We start from the raw sequence: 18,749 nt of genomic DNA on the forward strand, positions 1-18,749 counted from the left end.
CTAAAATTAACTTCTAACAATGTATTTTAGTTCAGGATGTAAATTATATTGTTATAATTATTTTCCATCCCACACAGTGTTTAAAAAAAACCTGCGTCACATACTTGTGAAATATTTTCTGTATTGATGTATAGTGCTGCTGTGTAACCACACTGTGTAGAAAAGTCATTGAAGGGTGTGCTATGAGCTCCTTTTTGGAGGCTTGTTTATACAGCACATCAGGTGTACATGCTCTCCATGTTGTAGGAAGATATATTGCCTATGTTGAAACATTTGCTGTGTAATATGATAGGTATAACTCGGATAACAATAGAGAGAATATTACTGCAAAGCATTGCATTGCCAACCTTAAGAGTGACTTTTAATACCGCCTTAAAAGTGAGAGCTAAGACAATTACTTAGCTGTATTACAGAAATATAAAAAACCCCAACACTGGTATTGTGTGGTTCAAGGGTATTAGGTTTCGGTCTAAAATGCAGAGAATATGGAATGTGATACAGAATTATATTAGCTTTAATGCAAGGTAATGAAATGAATCATGATTTCCAGAGGCAGTATGTTTGTTTGGCTACCAAATAATGTTCTTGTCTCTGTCATTGCCTTGTTGTATGCCTCAATTTCCCTGCCTGTAAAGTAGGAAGCTGCTTGCTTGTGTCATGACTTCCTGGTCATAAGATGCTTTGAAGATGAAAAATACCATGTGAATAGATGCCACAGTTTTTATTTTATATTACATGCTGTGCAGGAAGACTGCATAAAGTTAGGAATTCAGCAAATAGTGAAAACCAGGGTTAAGTTAGGGGTTTTTTTTTTTAAATAAATTCTCTACCTGATTGTAATATTTTTATAAGGGACTGCGTTTTGCCCTGGAAGATTGTTGCCTGTTGAAATTTTGTGATCTGAATTAGATATTTCATTAGAAACTGGGGGGGGGGGGGAAGTATTTTCCTCTTTTAAACTCGGGTAGTTTCAGGAATTAATGAAATCCTTGTATTTTAGTTTGCATCATGCACAATAATGGAGTTTTCCCTTGAATACTTACATCCTGAATCATTGAGTATTATTAGTATATTAATTAGAAAATGTCCAATTTAACAGCCTTTCAGTACCTAAGATGTGTAGTATCAGTTTTATAATAAGGAGTAAGATAAGTGATCCTTACAGAAACACCAAAGCTGAAAAGTAAATTGCATTTCTATTTCTTTTCCTTTTTAATCAATAATTGAGGTCTTCTGATCTCAGGAGAAGATTGATTTGAGGTCTTTGATATGGAATGATATCTCGTTGGATGTGAATTGTAAGGCATGTGTTTCATCAGGTTCATATTCCAAACAGGTTTGGAAGCTGGTTTTTGGGGGTTTTTTGGTGTGGTTTTTTTTTTTAATATGGCAAAGCAGGAGCCAGAATGTACTGTGGTCATAGCCTAGCACTTCTGTAGAGCTAGCCATTCTTAAATATTCTACTTTCAGTTGAAAACTTATTTGTGGATGTTGAGGTGTGTTATGTTGTATCTAATATCAGTGCAATTGTATTGAAACGATCCTGCTGATGAGCTTAACACATGGGTCAGATTTGCAGGCAAATGTAAGGCTATTTGGGACTGATATGTGTAAGAGAGATGGAGGATTATAAAGTGGGGTGTGCCTTGCTTTAATTGAAGCCCTCTACTGTCCTCCTGTGTGATGGTTTTTCGTGCTATGTTGTCTTCCTGTTCCTGGGTGTGTTACAATCCAGGCTTGGTGGCTATAGTTGGAGGTGATGCATAAGTAATATGGGTTGGAACAAAATGATATATTTCTTGCTCAGAACACTCAAAGTTGTAATTTGTACCAATCTGTGTTTTCTTAGATTTGTGCCTTAAGTGGTAGGCTTTTTTGAGACAAAGTTCTTTATGTTCAGTACTCTGCTTTGCTACTCAGTTAAGTGTACATTGCAGTCATTCCTTGCAAAAACTCTTGCTCTAGCTTGTGTCCTTGGTCATCCCTTTGATGCCCTTGGTGCATTCGATCGAACTACCTCATTTGGTGGCTCCATAACTGCAAACTTTTATTTTCTAAGCTGTAGCAGAGTCAGCTGAAATCTGTGATGTGATTTTAAAAGGAACTGCATCAGTAAGTACACAGCACATCCCTGGTTTCTTCCAAGTATGCCACAGTACTGAAATGCTTTTACATTTTAAAGCTTTTCAGTACCAATAAACAGTAAGTAGTCTTGGGGGTGGGGAATGAGAGGGAAATCTTTAGTTTAGAATTAAGTTAGGGACTTGACCACTGTTTGAAAATGCTTAGCCTGTATGCTGGGCATTCCTAAAACTCAATCTTTAAACTTCTGAGATGAAAAAACCCTCACCCAAGGCTATATGGAGTTGTCAGATATTTCAGTATTTACCTGGATGCTGTCTTTAAAAGAAGTGCAAGGTCTGACTGAGATTTGTCTTCCTTTTTTAAGTCTTTCATTTATGCCTAGCTTGAAACTGAATTTTTGCATGTTGGTTTTTATTTTTTTCCTTCTATCTTAATTCTTTGGATGCCTACATATAACTGTCTTACTGGTTTCAGGGAGGAACAAAAGACTGCTTTACGCTCTAGCTTGATGCAGTCTACAGGATTCAAACTTCTGAACAAGGTGTCATGAGAGTATATTTTTGTTTCTGTTTTTTTTTCTGCTGCACAGTGATCAAACAGCAATATAAACTAGCTGGTAGGGTGGTTAATAAATGGTGCGTTTAAATCGTTCCCAGGGGAGGATGATTTCTTGGGATCTCAGTGTGAGGTGGTACAAGCCACAGCAGCCACCAAGGGTTACGAGCGGCGCTAAGAAGCCATAGCGGGCTTTTGGTTCACACCAGCCTCCTTACCTTTTCCAGCCCTCTCTGGGGAGAGAGACATCTCTGTGATGGATACTCTCTGCTCACTGCTTGCCCTAGGCTCTGGTGTGGCCAGGCAGGGAGCAGGCTACCCCAGGAGACCTCGCAGATGTGCAGACAGTGGAGCAGGTAGGGTTAGCTCCTTGCATCTCCCCTGCAAGGTGACAAATCTGACCACCATTTGAGTGGGAGAGGAGGGACACAACTACTTAAAGGACTTCTGAATCATCTCAGCATCGTCCCTGGAGCTAAAGGGAAGTGGGATGAGGTAACTGTGAAGGTCACATCAGTTTTGTAACCTTTTGGTTGCTTTAGACTTAAAATTTTGAGAGATGTTTTCAGGGAATTTGTGAAGTTCGGTTGCTTCCCCCCATCCCAGTTCTTAGAATATGTGGGATAGCGGTAATGCAGACACTACCAAGTTTCAGAAATGGCTCCCACACACCAGGTTTGAGTGCTTTTGGCTTAATGTATTAGTAATTATCCTGAGCATTGTGGATAGAAATGGCAACTCGTGATCCTTCCTGTGTAGTTGTCTGTGCTGGTAAATCCTAAGGATTAACAACTGGATATAAACAGGCACACTGAAGAGTGAACAGCCCTGCTAGGGTCAAATTAGGTCTGCTTTGTGTATAATGCCATGTTTTTTATAATTTTCTCTTAATTCCCATCTGTGAGCTCATCTTTTAAAACTAACAAATGTTACTGCAGATACACAGCCTGTGTGATTTAATGTTCTGAATACGATGTTGTACAGCATTAAATGTGAAGTGTTGATGTGTTTTACATACCTATATAGCCCTGCTCTAAAGCTATTTGCGAGTCTCTTTATTTTGTACTCTTCTGACCCAATTTTTGTGATTAAGTGCTATTCTTACCTGATTGCACATGGCATACCTCACTGTCAGCCTCCTCTAGAAACTCTGCATGTAAAAGATAGCACGTTCAGTGACAAAAGATTAAAGCTGAGTATCGGAGTTTCTGCTTGGAAAGCTTTCTCTCTTAATTTAGGTCAGTACTTCAGTACGCTATGCTGTAAACAGCACAACGGTTGCACCCATCTTCACTGTATAATAAGTGTATGTGGTAAGCTGATCCTACCTGACTGCCTGCCACACAGCTCTGGCCCACACAGAGCATACCGGAGAGGGAGCAGCGTTAAAACAAATTCCCTGCCACCCGTGGGTGAGCAGCTGTGACCCTGGCTGGCAGGCAGGATGCTCCCCTCCAGGCGCAGAACTGTGGAGTGAGCAGCAGCTTTGATTCAAGCTAAAATCCTCAAGCTCTGAGTGTCCCACTCCATCTGCTTGCCTGCCCTCCACAGGATTCAACGACTTCTGTTGGTCAGTAACCAGAATTTTGTTGCCGTTTTTGCATTTTCCACATTCTCTCTCCTAATTCCTTTCCTTACAAGCTTCAAGAGTGTGTGTGTGTTTGGGGTTTTTTTTGCCATAATGTGACAAGGAAATGATTGGGGATCTGAACATTTTCCTAAGGATTACAGACAGTTTTGAGCTCTCTTTCAGCAGGCTTTTTCTGCTCTGTTAATATTTGTAGAAGGTGTTTAGGAATTTATCAGAAACTGTCATCTTGGGGAGTTAGGCAAAACCAGAGATCAGAAACTCTTCATGCTTGTGGTGCTAAATCTGGTGCAGTGCCAGGACCCGAAATATTATTCGCAAGTATTTATACTGTCACAAGTGGTACAAATACTCTGTATAACAAGACATGCCGAGTGTGGAATGTTTTTGTATAAGTTTTCAAAAGAATAAAGACAGCTTCCCTTGTAAGGGTGGAGGGGATCTTGGCACTTGAAAGAGCCCTGAAAAGGCTTTGGAGATGTCAGGGATGTGCATGTGCACAATTCTGTTCCAGGAGAATCCCCAAGAGGGGATTCCTAAGACTGTGAAGATGATAAGGTGAAATTTCACTTTACAGTGGCATCAAAAATACTCATTCTAGAGTATTCACACAAAATCACAGGAGTAATGCTTATGGTTATGTGCTGGGTTTTTGTTGTTTGATTGGTTTTGGGGTTGTGGGGTGATGGTTTTTTTTAATTTAGAAGGATATTCTTCTCTCTTGCCTTGCTTGATTTGGACTCTTTTTTTGACCTTTGAACTGTTGTTCATAAGGATGTATACCCCTTTTACTCTCTAAAAATGAGGACAGGATTTGTGTCTTTTCCTGCAAAAACAGGTTTTCCAGCTGTATGAAAAAGACTGAATTGTGTAGCCTATTGATAAGGTTTCTATTGCTTGAAATGCTTGGTGGAGTAGTTGCTTTCTGGAGACATTTGACTGATTTTTTTTTTTTTTTTTTTTTTTTTTTCTGTTGCTGGAAATCATGTGACTAGTAGCCATTTGCTGAAGTTGAGAGTAGGTCTCAAAAGAATTGATGCAAATTTTTAGCTAGCAGCTAAACTTTGATAGCAGTTTAATCGCATACAGCACGGTGGTGTTCAGAGGCAGTAATCATCAATATTTTCTATCAAATAAGACAACTAATTTTTAAACCGCTCATTTTCTAGTTGTGGCAGGAAAGACATGAGCAGGAATAACATCTAGCTGTGTGGTGTGTTTATATAGAATACCCAAAGATCAAGGATCCTTCTACAGCTGTGAAGAGGAAGCCAAGTAAAATATCCTTGCTTTCCTGTGAATAGTGTTTGGGGGGGACCTTGTGTGCAGATTGAGACTAAGGGTGTAGCAAGTCGACTTGTGTTTCTAAGAAGCCTTCAGATGAAATGTGTTATGTAAACACAAATTATGTTTCCACTTCATTGCCTATATAGTAAGCTCTGGTCTGTCTCTCTTTTTATTTTTTTTTTATTTCATTCAGATATAATTGCCATTGTTTTTCACCATAAAGAGTATTTCTGAACTCTAGATGACTTTCTTCTGCTGTGTCAAATGGGTGCAGTAGATATGTATAGTAAGGTGGGAGGAGTTCTGACACATCACTGTAAGAGAGAGAAGGAAGAAGGGCAGTAGGTCCAGATTTAAAACCAAAAAACCCTCAACAATGTAACTGAGTTGAGCACAGAGTTACTTCCGTAGTGTCTGATTTGCTTGTACCTTAAAAAGAAATTTGGTTTTTGTTTTGAAATGCTGTATGCACAGGAGTTGATAACAAACAATACGATTGTGTTGAAAATAATGAATTTAATGAGAGGATTGTGAGTCTGATGTGCGGTCTGGCTCTGTGTTATAAAGTAACTGTGTGCTGTTGCCTTTGTCTCTTCCAGATGTTTCTGACAGTGTACCTCAGTAACAATGAGCAGCACTTCACTGAGGTGCCAGTCACCCCTGAAACAACCTGCAGAGATGTGGTGGAGCTGTGCAAGGAGCCTGGTGAGAGTGAGTGCCACCTGGCTGAAGTGTGGTGTGGTTCAGGTAGGTTGGGCTTGCACTCCGTAAATTACTGGGCATTCACCGCTTCCAATGAGGTAGCGCACAGGGACCTCGTCCTGTCCCAGAAGGTTTCTGCCTTACAGTTTTGTTAATCTCTTCGTCAGACCTGCTGTATGATAATGCATCTACAGAAAGGCTCACACATAGGAAAATGAATTAAAAGCAAAAGAAGGGGAATCAAGCATGCGGATGTTCTTGTGTATGCAGCCCTTCTCTGATTCAGATGAGCCTCTGAAGGGTGTGGGGAGTTGTCTTCTCTTCTTCCTTCTCCCCACAGCGGGATCCCAGTGGCCTCTGTGGCGTTTCTGAAGTAGTAAGTATCAGTAATTGTGACCCAGTCAGAATAATTTCTTTAACCCCGTAGCAATTTTCACTTGCAGTGACAAAGGGAAGCTTCCTTTTTCTGATGACACCTTTGTTGTTCCCGATCATGTTAATTGAGTTTGGAAGGGGTGTTAGCAGAAGCAGTAGGAGTTACCTGATGTGAGGTGATGGAAGGTGTGTGGTGAGTGGGAGGGAGGACATAGAAACTACTTCTGACTGTCCCCTGCCCTTTTAAGCCTGGGGAAGAGGGTAGCTAAAATATGGCTAACTTTTCATGGCTTAAATGGGAAAGGACTCTTATCTCTTGTCTCCATGGTATTCATTGGAATACTGGTAGCCACCCAGAGGCCTAGAATAGATGAATCATGATGGGATTTTAAGTAATGAAAAATAATGATATTTCATCCACCTTTTTTGAGATGCTTCAACAAAATCATAAAAGAATCGATGGTGAGGGCTTATGTTCCTGTCTTCCTCTGCTGTTGGCTCAGGCTCACACCTGTTCAAATAAGTTTTTAGTGAGCTGGATATTTGTTTAATAACATGAGATATCCAAATTGTCACTTGATTTTTAGCCCCTTCTGACAGAGATGTAATGTTTCTGATGTTTCTAAGTTTAAAAAATGCAACGGAAATTTTTTTTCTTCTCCTTATTAAATAAAGCAGCTTTTCTTTATAAATAATAGTAAAATAAAGTCCCCAATCCAGCATGGAAAGAGATCTTTTAGGAAAGTGTTTTTATTGTACATCTTTGTCCAACTATGTCTAAATCAACACAATACCAAAGTCTACAGTGAAAGACAAGTAAGATGTAGAGTGTGCTATAAAGGTCAGCGAGATTGTCCTGAAATCAAGGGAAAGCACCTATACCGAGAGGCAATTGAAGTCTGCCAGTATTTAGTGTCCAAATGGTCTTGTTAAGATGAAAAGTGAACTTCTGGGTGAGTGGGATCATATAATACATGGAAGTTTATTTGTAAAATCAAGTTGTCAGCTTCTCTGGTACTCAGGGAGATCTAAGAAAATAATCTGGATATAGAAACATAAGGTGAAGCAGAGATTTTTTTTTTTTTCCCTCTGAGATTAGTCTTTGCCAAGACGACATGAGGTACCACAAGAACAGATACCTAAATATTACTTGCACAGCTATTGTCATAAGACCAAAAAAAAAAAGGTTCATCCATTTATACAGTGAGAACCTTGACAATTGTTTTAGAAACAAAAATATTCTTGTTCCCTTCACTGATTCTCTCATATTTACTAATTATTTACTTCTATATGCAAACACTGGTGTGTGTGTGTAAAACTATATACAGTTTCTAACTGTACTTGGTAACAAAAAATGCAGTCATCTTCTAATGTTACATGATTTGAGACTTGAGTACGTACGTGTTGTTTTGGATAAAATACATCCTTTCTTAAGCATCTGTATAACATCCAGTAGCAACCATTTGCAAGATATGTTTTCATGTATGTCTTGGATTTTTGGGGGTGGGAAGGGAGAAAAATACTTCTAGCTTTTACTTAATCTCATTTTAGATGTCAGCAAAGTTCACTATCTTGTTTTGCCAAGATACACTGTAACTTCTATTTTGTTTGCATTTCACACTGAACAAATTAAACTTAATTTTAAAACAAACATGGCTCATGGCAGCTAACTTTCTGGGGTAGAAACAAAAGATTTATGTTGGAAAATGAATTCTCAGACTTCAGTTTCTGAGATCCTTCTTAGATCGCTCATCTGTCTCTTTTTTTCCTGACGCTTGCTTAGGAATTTTAGCTTCTGTTGTCAGACCTTATTAAGTGTACTTTGAAAGATTGCCGCAAGTGCGCTTGAGGCACTCTGCTCCCTGAAGGGGGTAAATTTACTACTCTCCCTGTCTTCCCAGTCTTGCTTGAAACTTGATGAGTATCAGGGCAAACTTTCTTGATCTTCCTATTATTGCTAGAATTCTGTTAGGCGACTACTTTGGACACGGTAGAAAACAGTCAAAGGTGTATGTGTGTATAAAGACTAAATTTTTTTGAGATGGGGAATAAAAAAAATGAAGTCTGATTGTTTGTCCTTTCTTCCTGAGCTTTCCAAATGTAGTTTTGTTTGGTATTTGAAAATCTCTTTGACCTTTCTTTGAAGTCACTGAGTGGTATTGACAGAATCCTTGTGTTAAGGGCATCTCCCTTGATTATAGAGTTTCAGTTGAAGTATTGCCGAGCAGCTAGAAATCTGTCTCATAAGCCTGCTGTATATTTTTTTTAAGATGGAAATATGACAGTGGTACTGTTGGTTTTTTGTTTTTGCACTTTTTTCCTTGAATTAAGGTTTAGCAGATGAAGAGCTTATTTAGCTGTCTAGACAAGTAACCGCCAAGAGACTGCTTTTTCTGTAACAGTGACCTACTTGCTTATTCTGTAAAGCTAATCTCTTTTGACAGTGACTCCAGAAATTTTCCTTCCTAGATTGCTTGAGCACAGCTGCAGCGTTTTCATTTAAAGAAACACTTTTATGTTGAAAAGAGCTTTTAACATGCTGAAAACATATGTTAGTAGCTCTACGTCTTATGAAACTGAAAACATTTATCCTTAACACAACAGTTTTTCCCCTGAAATGATTATTCCTTATTAAGATAGTGACTTTGAAAGACTCTGCATTGAATATGAATGAACTACTCTCCAATTTCTTTTTCTTTTTTTTTCTTTTCCTCCTCTTGCTTAAATAGTGAAACATCCACAAAAGCAATGTCCAGAAAAACAAAACTGGTGCAAAAGTGGGGGTATTTAATTTCAGTATTTGTCTGCTTGTCTTATTTCTCAGGCCAGGAACAATATATTCTGTTTGTCTGGCACCTAGCACAAATAGCTCTAACCTGATCATCAGTCTCAGATGTTGTCATAAGATACTATGATGGTATCCTGACTACATAAAGTTGACTGTTATAATAATATATTGACCACATATATGCCATCACTGTTAACATAGGTGTGAAAATTTATGGTAGAATATCTAGAATAACAAATTGCTTTTATGTAAAGATTTAGGGGCCAATAAGTAATTCTGATTATATCCTGTCTGTGAATGCCCAGCTATGAAGTGTGTAAACTTTGAAAGAACAGTAATACAGAAAGGGAGGTGTACTGGTAAATGAAGGCAATAGATGTAGACTCCCAATGTTTTTTTGTAATATCGAAAGGCAGCAAGTAAGGCTTAAAAATTAGAGATGTGACTGAATCCTGAACTTGGGAACAAGCGCAGGAAAGGAAATTCAGTGGAACTTGTGCATGTAACTTTTAAAGAAGCTTCATCTTGACTGCCTGAAAGAAAACGGCGAGTTCTTATTGGAGTCACTTTTCACTGTCTGATCTTTTTTCCCCTTGAGCTGTGAATCCAAAATAGTTCAGCTTTTCCAGGTTTATTGGAAGTGGGGCTTTCAAAATGCATATAACCTGAACTTCATGAAATTTGCTGTCCAAGAGAATGAGCCAGATCTATGGCTGACAGGAACCATAGAACACTTGAAGTGACAGGAGCTGTGTTGGCTTGCTGAGGATCAGGCCCACTGGGTACTGCCTAGGAGCATCTTCAGGGTATTGAGTGCCTCTGCCTGAGCTTGAATGCAAGGGCTGCAATCCAGCATTTGATTGCAATCTTAGGAAGCATTAAGAGAATTACTCTTCTCTGAGAGTTCATCTTTGCATCTTAATTCTTGTTGGAATAGGAAGTAGATGAGTCCCTGTAGGAATTGGGGCAGAGGAGCCCTTGCAGAGGGGGTGGGAATGACTGAGAAATAACTTTGTCTGAGGTACCACAAAAGTGAAACAAAAGGTATGCCAGCACATTTCCTGCTGTGGTGAGTGGATAAGATGGTTTGCAAATAAAAAACTAAGGCTCTAGAGCTGAAAGCTCTAAATTGCCTGTTTGCTTCCCCTTGGGCTGTGACAGTGCCTCAGCTTCTCCCTTCGGGGGTGGACTTTTAAAGGGCTGTATCTGCTTTTTAGAGGTGTTGGTTTAGTTTCAGAAGCAAGGAGTGGTACAGTGCCTTCCCAAGGGAAGGGTAGAAATGCAGCAGGTGAATGCAAGGGTTAGGTGCACACACTGCACCTGAGTAATAACAGGTGTTCAAGTGAAAGATGGTGGACAGATATTTTTGCTTTGTTTTGGTATGTGCCCAAGCTACATAGGGATGTAATAGTCCTCTGTGGTTTTTTTTTTTTACCTTTTCAGAACGTCCCATAGCTGATAATGAACGGATGCTGGATATTTTGCAGCGCTTTGGGATGCAGAGAAGTGAGGTTCGTTTCTTTCTCCGGCATGAGCGCTCTCCCTGCCGGGAAGCAGGTAAGTGTTGATCTCAGCTGGTTCATTTGTCTTAAGTTCCATTTCATTCCTTGAGGTTAAGAAAACAGCTTGTGTATCTTATTTATTAATGTTGGTAGTCAGTATGGTGTTGCAGCCCTTTTTGGTCTGACCATTATTTTCTTATGAATAAAGAATGCTAGTAACAGAAAAATTTGTCATTTTAGTAAAGACTTCTTCCTCTCTTGTCAGATCTGGGGACATTAAATCCAAATTGAGACTTTTGCAGGTTTTCTAGAGCTCGTCATCACCAAAGCATCCAAGTGCATCCTGTGATAAATATTAGCCACAGCTAAATATCTAGAGATCTGTCATAGTCTCTTCTTTTAAATCTAGTAATCAAACTGTTGTCCAATAATGTAATTTATTATTTGGTCTTAGGGTTTCACCTGGATAACACTTTATCAGGGTGATTATCTTTTGCTAAGTATGTTAAGTTTAAGTTCTTTGATGTTTCTCCCACAATCTACACAATTGTATTAGTTTCAGGAATAGCATTAAATGAACTACCTAGTTACGTTCTCTGAGAATGTAATATCTATGCGTTGTAAATCTAAATGTGAAACCTATAAAGAAAATTACTTTTTGTCTTTCTGTGCATCCCATATTAATCTCTTTAGAATCCTTAAGACTTACCTTTAAATCAGTCAACTGGATTCTTCTTCCTCCTGTTTTTCTGTTTTCATCCTTGGTAATCTTCTTCGGTATTGGAAATACTGCATTTGTGTTAAGTGGCATTGTACCCAGCGTATTTTAAAATGGCTAAACATATCTTGATGTTTGAAATGTGCAATGATGACAGAATGAGTACATGAAAAGTTAAAGCTGTGCAATTTCTGTCTACTAAGAATCTTACAGTGCTGTTTAGTTGTCAGGATGTAATTTTTCAAGTCCAGGGTGCTCATAGTATTAGGATTATTGGCAATTTATTGGCTACGGCATTGCTAAGCAGTATATTTGAGGAAGAACAAATGAATAGTTAGGAGCTCTGCAGTTAGTCTTGCAGAAATATGGTCTTGAAATAGGTATCAAGTGGGCAAGAAGCTAACAGAGATGGCTTCATCCTGTAGTACACATATGTCCTACAGGGGAATGGGTGAGCTTGGTATTTGGCATCTGAACACCATTTGTATGTAATTTGATGGAAACATTAAAGTAGGATTCTAGTTAAGTAGAATCTTTACTGTCACAGTGACTGCCAGGAAGAAAAAAATTTGTGCTTTTAAACTTTATGTGCAGATAATCAACTGTAGATTAAATGGTGCATCTTTCATGATAGGTGACTAACCTTCAACTATTGTTATTCATATTCTCTGTGAGATAATTGACAAAAGCACACCAGAATATCTAAATGCTGGTTTTAAGACACTGTGGTCCAAATGCCTCTCTGTGAATTAACCATATATTTTTGTGTCATTTCCAGAGAATGTATTTTTGTGACTATTCATATGTAATGCAGACTTACTAGAGGCCTGTTGACCATGGTAGAAATATTGAAATTGCACACTACTGTTTTTTTGTTTGTCTGTTCTTAAATAGTGTTATATTTCAAAATAAATATTGACATTGAATGGTAGCCTCTTCATAAAATATCTTGTCATCAATTAAGTTTGTCTTGGTGATAACAGCATGGGAAGAACAGTTGTTCAGATTCTAAACCAAAATGATAGTACTGTTTCTCCTTTTGTATTGAATGCTATGTCTAAAGGGATAAGAAAAGTCCTGAATTACCTTGCCATCTTTGACTGTCCTGTATTTCTATCTAGGGACTGGACAAAGGTCTCAAGATGCAGCCTTAAAAAGAAATGGTGTGAAAGTGCCTGGTGATCGAAGAATAGAGAATGGAGTAAGTGCTTGATGCGATGGCCAGTGTAGTGAAAATGGAAGCGTCCCTCCCTTTGAGATACTGGTGCAAATCCTACCCTGGAAACTAAGAGGCTATTTTTGAGAGATTTCTAATGACTGCTCTAAAACAGGCACAAAGCCTCTAACAGTTATCACCCTTTATTTCAGTTCTTAAGGTCTGAGATCCATTAGCTGCCATATCTGTATTTGCTGATCTGAGATCACCCATACAAATTCAACATATTCTCTTTTCTACTCCCATTGAAAATTTTCTGTTTTCCTTCAGGTCGTTGAATATTTTCATGTTCAGTTTTGTGTCAGAGATCTCTTAATTCCAGATTTCAAGTTGAGACCAGTTAGTGTTTCAGCAATGAATCCACTGTGTCTCACTTTTTCTTGGTCCAGAAGATATAATTATGGATATAAGACTGAATCTTGATTCAGGAAACAGATGTGAACAGATAACTAATGTAATAATAGTGCTACCTTTGAGGGTTATGGGTATTTTCCCCCCACTATACTTAAGTTGAAGAAAATACTAAGTTTAATGTTGAAGTGCTTTGTATTGCAACGATACATCTATGACTACAAATCCATCCTACCATGTGTTGAGCGTTCTGGGCTCAGTCACTCAAAGCTGATTCATGCTGAGCTTAATTATAAAGGGGTCTGAAATGCCTCTTTAAAATGCTGCTGGGATTATGCTAGAAATATTAATGTTTCAAGAGATGTCAGCTTATGTGTGTTGCTGGATTGGGCTACGCATGTGCATGAGCTTACAACTATTCTTTTACCATGGAAATATGCCATTTCTTTCTAATTATTTTATTGTATACTCAGTTGCTGCTGGTATTTTTTTTTTTTGAAGACCTTTATCATACTTTTCTGCAGTAGCTCAGTAGAGTTGCACGCTGACCAAATTAAAAATTCTAGATTTAGCATGCTTTGGATTTTCTTTGACAGGTCAGTGCTCCAAGGATGGATATGACACTGGCTGAACTTCAGGAAATGGCATCACGCCAGCAGCAACAAATTGAGGCTCAACAGCAAATGCTGGCTAACAAGGTGAGTTTGGAATGAGATTGTTTACAGCCAGGAACAAAGGTAGTAAGAGTCACATGAGGTGGAGGGAGGGTTGGGGATTTGTTTGTGTGGGGTTTTTTTCACCTCTTATAAACAGAGGGCTCCCTTTCTTTAGCTCCGTCTTCTTAGATTTGAAAGTCAACCTATGCAAATATCCAGTACTAAAACATTAAAATAATGCCAGTGATAGAAGTGACCACATAGCTTACTAAAAGGATAGAACATATAACATTAATATATGGTCATTCATCCTGGTGGCTCTGCCAGCTCTATTTGTGTTCCGTGTGGTGACCAGCCATTCACTGGTTTGATCACTGAACAATGCTTTTGTCTCTGGATATAATGCTGTCCTGTAATGATATCTTGCTTTCTCCTGACAGAGTTCAGTGTGCCTGGTTTCCTGGGGCAGCTGTCTGGAAAAGATGGCACATATGTGATAAAAGTAACTAGGAAAGTGATTTATAAAACACTTGCTGAAAAATAACAAAAGCTAATGAAAGCACACAGGGTGCTCCTGAATTGTTTAGGGGGAAAAATACTCTGAATTCATCTGAAGAATGGTGGCATGGATTTCATATTTTGTTGGTACACACTATTCTTGAAAATACCACAGAAAATGCTGCTTTTTGCTGAGAATTGTTAAATGCAAACCCATCCTGAATAGCACTCAGCTGACAGGATGGATGAGTTCCATGCCCTTCAGAATGTGCTCTAGAGGGAGAAGGCTGCTCTGGGGCTCTTGTCTTACTACTCTTCCTCTGCCAGAAGCCCTGTCTCACTCTCCTTTTGAGGTAGCTGAGTTCTGCCCCTCTTCCCACACCCTCCCTACCATGTTTAGCATCTTGTTTGGTTCTCTTGGCTTTCAATAAGCATATCTCAGGGGACTGCTTCAAACTATGGCTTTCTAATGATTCTGAAAGCACCTGCAGAGTGGTACTATGGCCTGTCAAAATAGCCAATAAAACTTTATTTCCGTTTTATAGTAAGAGCTGGTATGAAGAAGATACAAATATAAATGTAAGAAATAAGTCAATCAGCCAAGTGATCAGAGTTTTCACTTGAGCTTTAGCAGCACAGTTAATACCTATCCTGCCCAGATTAATTTGCCAAGGTAGAATGTTGCCCTCTTCTTGGTTCCAACTGACGGATGAGTTTTTTGTATAAAAGAGAAGCCTAAACTTTCATAACTTTTGGCTGTTTCACTCTCAAGTGATGGCAGTAGTCTTTTGGTCTTATAAATAGCAATATCACTGTAGTCACTATATATATATGAAACCGGAAATAGGAACTTTATATGTATTTACTATAAAGGGAATCATAGAAGATTTTTTTAAAAAATAAAAATTATGAGTTTAAGACTGGATAGCTACCTGTCCAGGTAGGTGTCTACTGCCTGTGGTTTGCAGAAAGTAGCCTTGTGAGTGTCCCATGGGAGAATTTTTCATTTAACATTGTCTCTCTGAAAGGGCATCTAGGAAAGCAGGTTTGTTCCAAAGAGAGGCTTTCCATCGCCTCTTTCCTGCCTTCTGAAATCAGATGCAATATTAAAAATAGATTCTGAGGGGGGAAAAAATACACTTTCTTTTTAGACATGAGCTGTAATATCTATTTTTTGACATTTTTCTGTGTGGGATTGACTCTAAACTTGTGCATACGCTGCAGGTGCTGCCTGGCTTTCTCCGGAAGGCTAGCTCACTCTTTTGCTCTTCCTTTTTTATTCAAAGTGCACAAGAGTCCCTGTTTCTAAATATGACTGGTGATTTTTTTTTTTTTTTTTTGAAGAAGCATTTTGTTCTAATGTTAGTAAGCAGTGCTAGTCTTGGCTGTTAGTGGGTGCTTGGGAAAGTCTTAGTAATTCTCCTACCTCTGGAACAACCTATCATCTCCAGAACTGACAGCCATGGGTAATGGCCAGTGATTTAAAGGAAGTCTGTGTGAGTGATCTAGTGGTTTCTTTAAACTCTGAACTACAGACATTTATATACAGAAACTGATAGCACAGCATTTTACTCTTGGGGAGGCAAAAGGATCCTCTCCACTGAGATGATGTCTGTTGTATAAATGGGGCCCAGGTCACTGTGAAGGTTTTCTCATATCTGAATCATCCTGTGTTGTGATAGTGGTGATCCTTACCAGGAAATGGTAGGTTCTCAGAACTTTTGTGTGCAGTGATTCCCCCCCATCTCAAGGAGGTTCTAGTAGAACTAGTAAAAGTACAAAGAGTGGTGAAAATGATCAATAATTTATGGAATACCTTCTGTATAAAGAATGACTAATATTCTCCAGCATGACTTACAGTTGTTTAAAATGCGACGTATGATAGGGATCTGTAAAGTATGGAGAAGGTAGAGGGGAAATAATCATTAGCTCTTGCAACTCAAGAGCCAAGTAGTGATTAAATGAAATTGGCAAATGTCATGGAACATGAATGCTGAAATTTTTCTTAGGCTTCAAAGGGTTTTGAGCAAGTTCATGGAAGAAAAATTTACCAAGGGCCATTAGACATGGATACCACTTCTGTTTCTGTAGGTTCTTGTACTACAGAGTGGTTGTACCTTGAGGATTGTATTGGAACAGAATTGATACGTGTTTGCTCTGTTCTTTCAAACTTTCCTTGACACTCTGGGAAGTCAGGATACTGGGCTAAAGCTGAACTGAGCTGCTGTGGTGATGGTTGTTAAGTTTCGAGACTGTTTCTGTCAGTACCTTACCATAAGTTCATTAAAAAAAAAAAAACAAAAAAAAACCTTGTCTTGACTGCAGGAACAACGTCTGAAATTCCTGAAACAGCAAGATCAGCGACAGCAACAGCAAGCTGCTGAACAGGAAAAACTGAAACGATTAAAGGAAATTGCTGAGAATCAGGAAGCCAAACTTAAGAAAGTGAGAGCACTGAAAGGCCATGTGGAGCAAAAAAGACTCAGCAATGGGAAACTAGGTGAGTTGCTGCTTGGGGAAAGTAGCCTGTGATTTCTCATAAAGTGTGGTTCTTGGAACTCTAAAACTTCTGGTGATTTCAGTGATTCAGATGAGGTATTTACAGTGTTCCAGGAAACGTTAATCTTGACAATTTCACGTCTTGTATTTACTAAGAAAACTTCTGAATGACCTAGAACAAAATATATTTTTTCTACTGCATTTTAAAATATCCCTTAAGGTCACCCTGTGTTTCGAGCCCAGCATATCTGCTCTTTAATTGCAGTGTAAGTTTTTTTCCTTACTTGAATACCTTTGTGTACCACAGTAACTTTTCCTACCCTTGATGTTAATACCCCACACATTCTGAGTGTTGCTTTCTTGGTCTATAACAAAGCTTGATCTGATATCCATGTTGCTTCTTATGCAAGAGATAACTTAATGGCCAAAGTGGCTGAGTATTTTCTTTTTGATTACTGAAATCTGACTAGTGTCTGGCTTGCTACAGTAGTAGTTGGGTGCTTGCAGTTCAACATGTTGATGCAATATTGAATATTAATTTCAGATTTCATATTAACACACATTTTTCTGCGTACCTTTTCATCCTCCCTCTACATATTGTACAGAACTTGTCATTTCCAGTTGGACTCAGATGAAAATGTATTGGTTTATTAAGGTAAAATATATGTTGTTTTATTAGAAAACATGGTGCTTTACAGATAAAGCAAAAGTGTTTTTCTATGGGGAGAATGCATTTTCTGTTTGGGTTCTGTTGCACAAAATAAACGTCAGTTTAAAAGAATAGAAGGGTAGTAGAGTAATACAAGATCTTGGAACGTCTGTATCTGTTTCCCTGCATCAGCCCCAGCAGGTCTGGTCTTGGTACTTGCTTGAACTCTTACTGATTCCTTAAACTTTGTTCTGTAACGTAACAGTGTTTGGCATTGGGAGCAGGTGATGACAGCTGTTCATAATAGCACCTAAAAAGCCCTCTCAGTCTTTGTTTAATATAACAGCTTGAGTGTTTTTTCATTGACTTCCTACAACCTAAATTCAGAGTTTTAAATATCATAAATATGCCTTGTGGTTGAGCGAGTGTCTTCCTGTGGAATTTAGCATTAAGTGAATTTAGGCTTCTACAGTTGAAATTCAGCCTGGTAGTGTGGTTTTGTTTGTTTCCATACTTCAGGAAGTAAAAAAATGTTCTTTTTTCCTTCCCATCGGTGCTCTAAGTAGACCGAATTTAGATAATCTTGCTAGTGCGTTTGCTTTTACGAATGCTTTGAGGAAGCATTGGTTTGACAGGGACCATGAGTTTGCGGCAGCCGGCTGCAGCCTCCATGCAGCACTGCTCCGGAGGCCGGCAGGGTGCTCTCTGTCCCCTTAACTGCTGCCTTGGAAGCAGCCCACGCTCGGCTGTTTCTCAGGGCAGCTATTGTGCTCTCTTGTCCTTTCCAGTGGAGGAGATTGAACAGATGAACAGCCTGTTCCAGCAAAAGCAGCGCGAGCTGGTGCTGGCGGTGTCAAAGGTAGAGGAACTCACCAGGCAACTGGAGATGCTGAAGAATGGACGAATTGATGGTTACCACGACAACCAGTCAGCTGTAGCTGAGCTTGACCGCCTGTACAAGGAGCTGCAGGTAATGGAAAGCCAGCTCGTGACCCAGAACTCTAAGGGCTAAAAGTTGGTTGGGTTGCTTCTTACCTTGTCAGGAAGAAAGCCCATTGCTCCTGTTCCTGACAGAGCTGTGTGGCTGCCTGCATGCTGAGGATGGGAAGGTTAGTTGTACTGGGGTCAAGGTAAACAGGGAAAGGAGCACGCAGTGTATATATGTTTCCTTTCTGCAAAATCTGGAGACTAACCAACGTTTTCTCCAGAGAAAATAATCTGAGTTTGCCAGCATGAGTTGACTTTTTAGAAGGCTTTTCTCTTTGTAACTGTTTCCTGTC

At 39.1% G+C, this 18,749-nt stretch overlaps 1 protein-coding gene across 1 annotated transcript in view; it reads left to right on the forward strand.

Annotated features, from left to right (window-relative positions):
* TP53BP2 (tumor protein p53 binding protein 2) overlaps positions 1-18,749 on the forward strand; it is a 49,253-nt gene that overhangs the window by 14,038 nt on the left and 16,466 nt on the right. Inside the window, exons 2-7 of the mRNA XM_074817810.1 lie at positions 6,115-6,262; positions 10,824-10,937; positions 12,722-12,801; positions 13,764-13,865; positions 16,647-16,821; positions 18,258-18,439. Coding sequence (XP_074673911.1) covers positions 6,115-6,262; positions 10,824-10,937; positions 12,722-12,801; positions 13,764-13,865; positions 16,647-16,821; positions 18,258-18,439 — 801 coding nt within the window. The remainder of the gene's footprint in view (positions 1-6,114; positions 6,263-10,823; positions 10,938-12,721; positions 12,802-13,763; positions 13,866-16,646; positions 16,822-18,257; positions 18,440-18,749) is intronic.

Source organism: Strix aluco, chromosome 3, assembly GCF_031877795.1.
Source record: "Strix aluco isolate bStrAlu1 chromosome 3, bStrAlu1.hap1, whole genome shotgun sequence".
NCBI classification, from domain to species: Eukaryota; Metazoa; Chordata; class Aves; order Strigiformes; family Strigidae; genus Strix; species Strix aluco.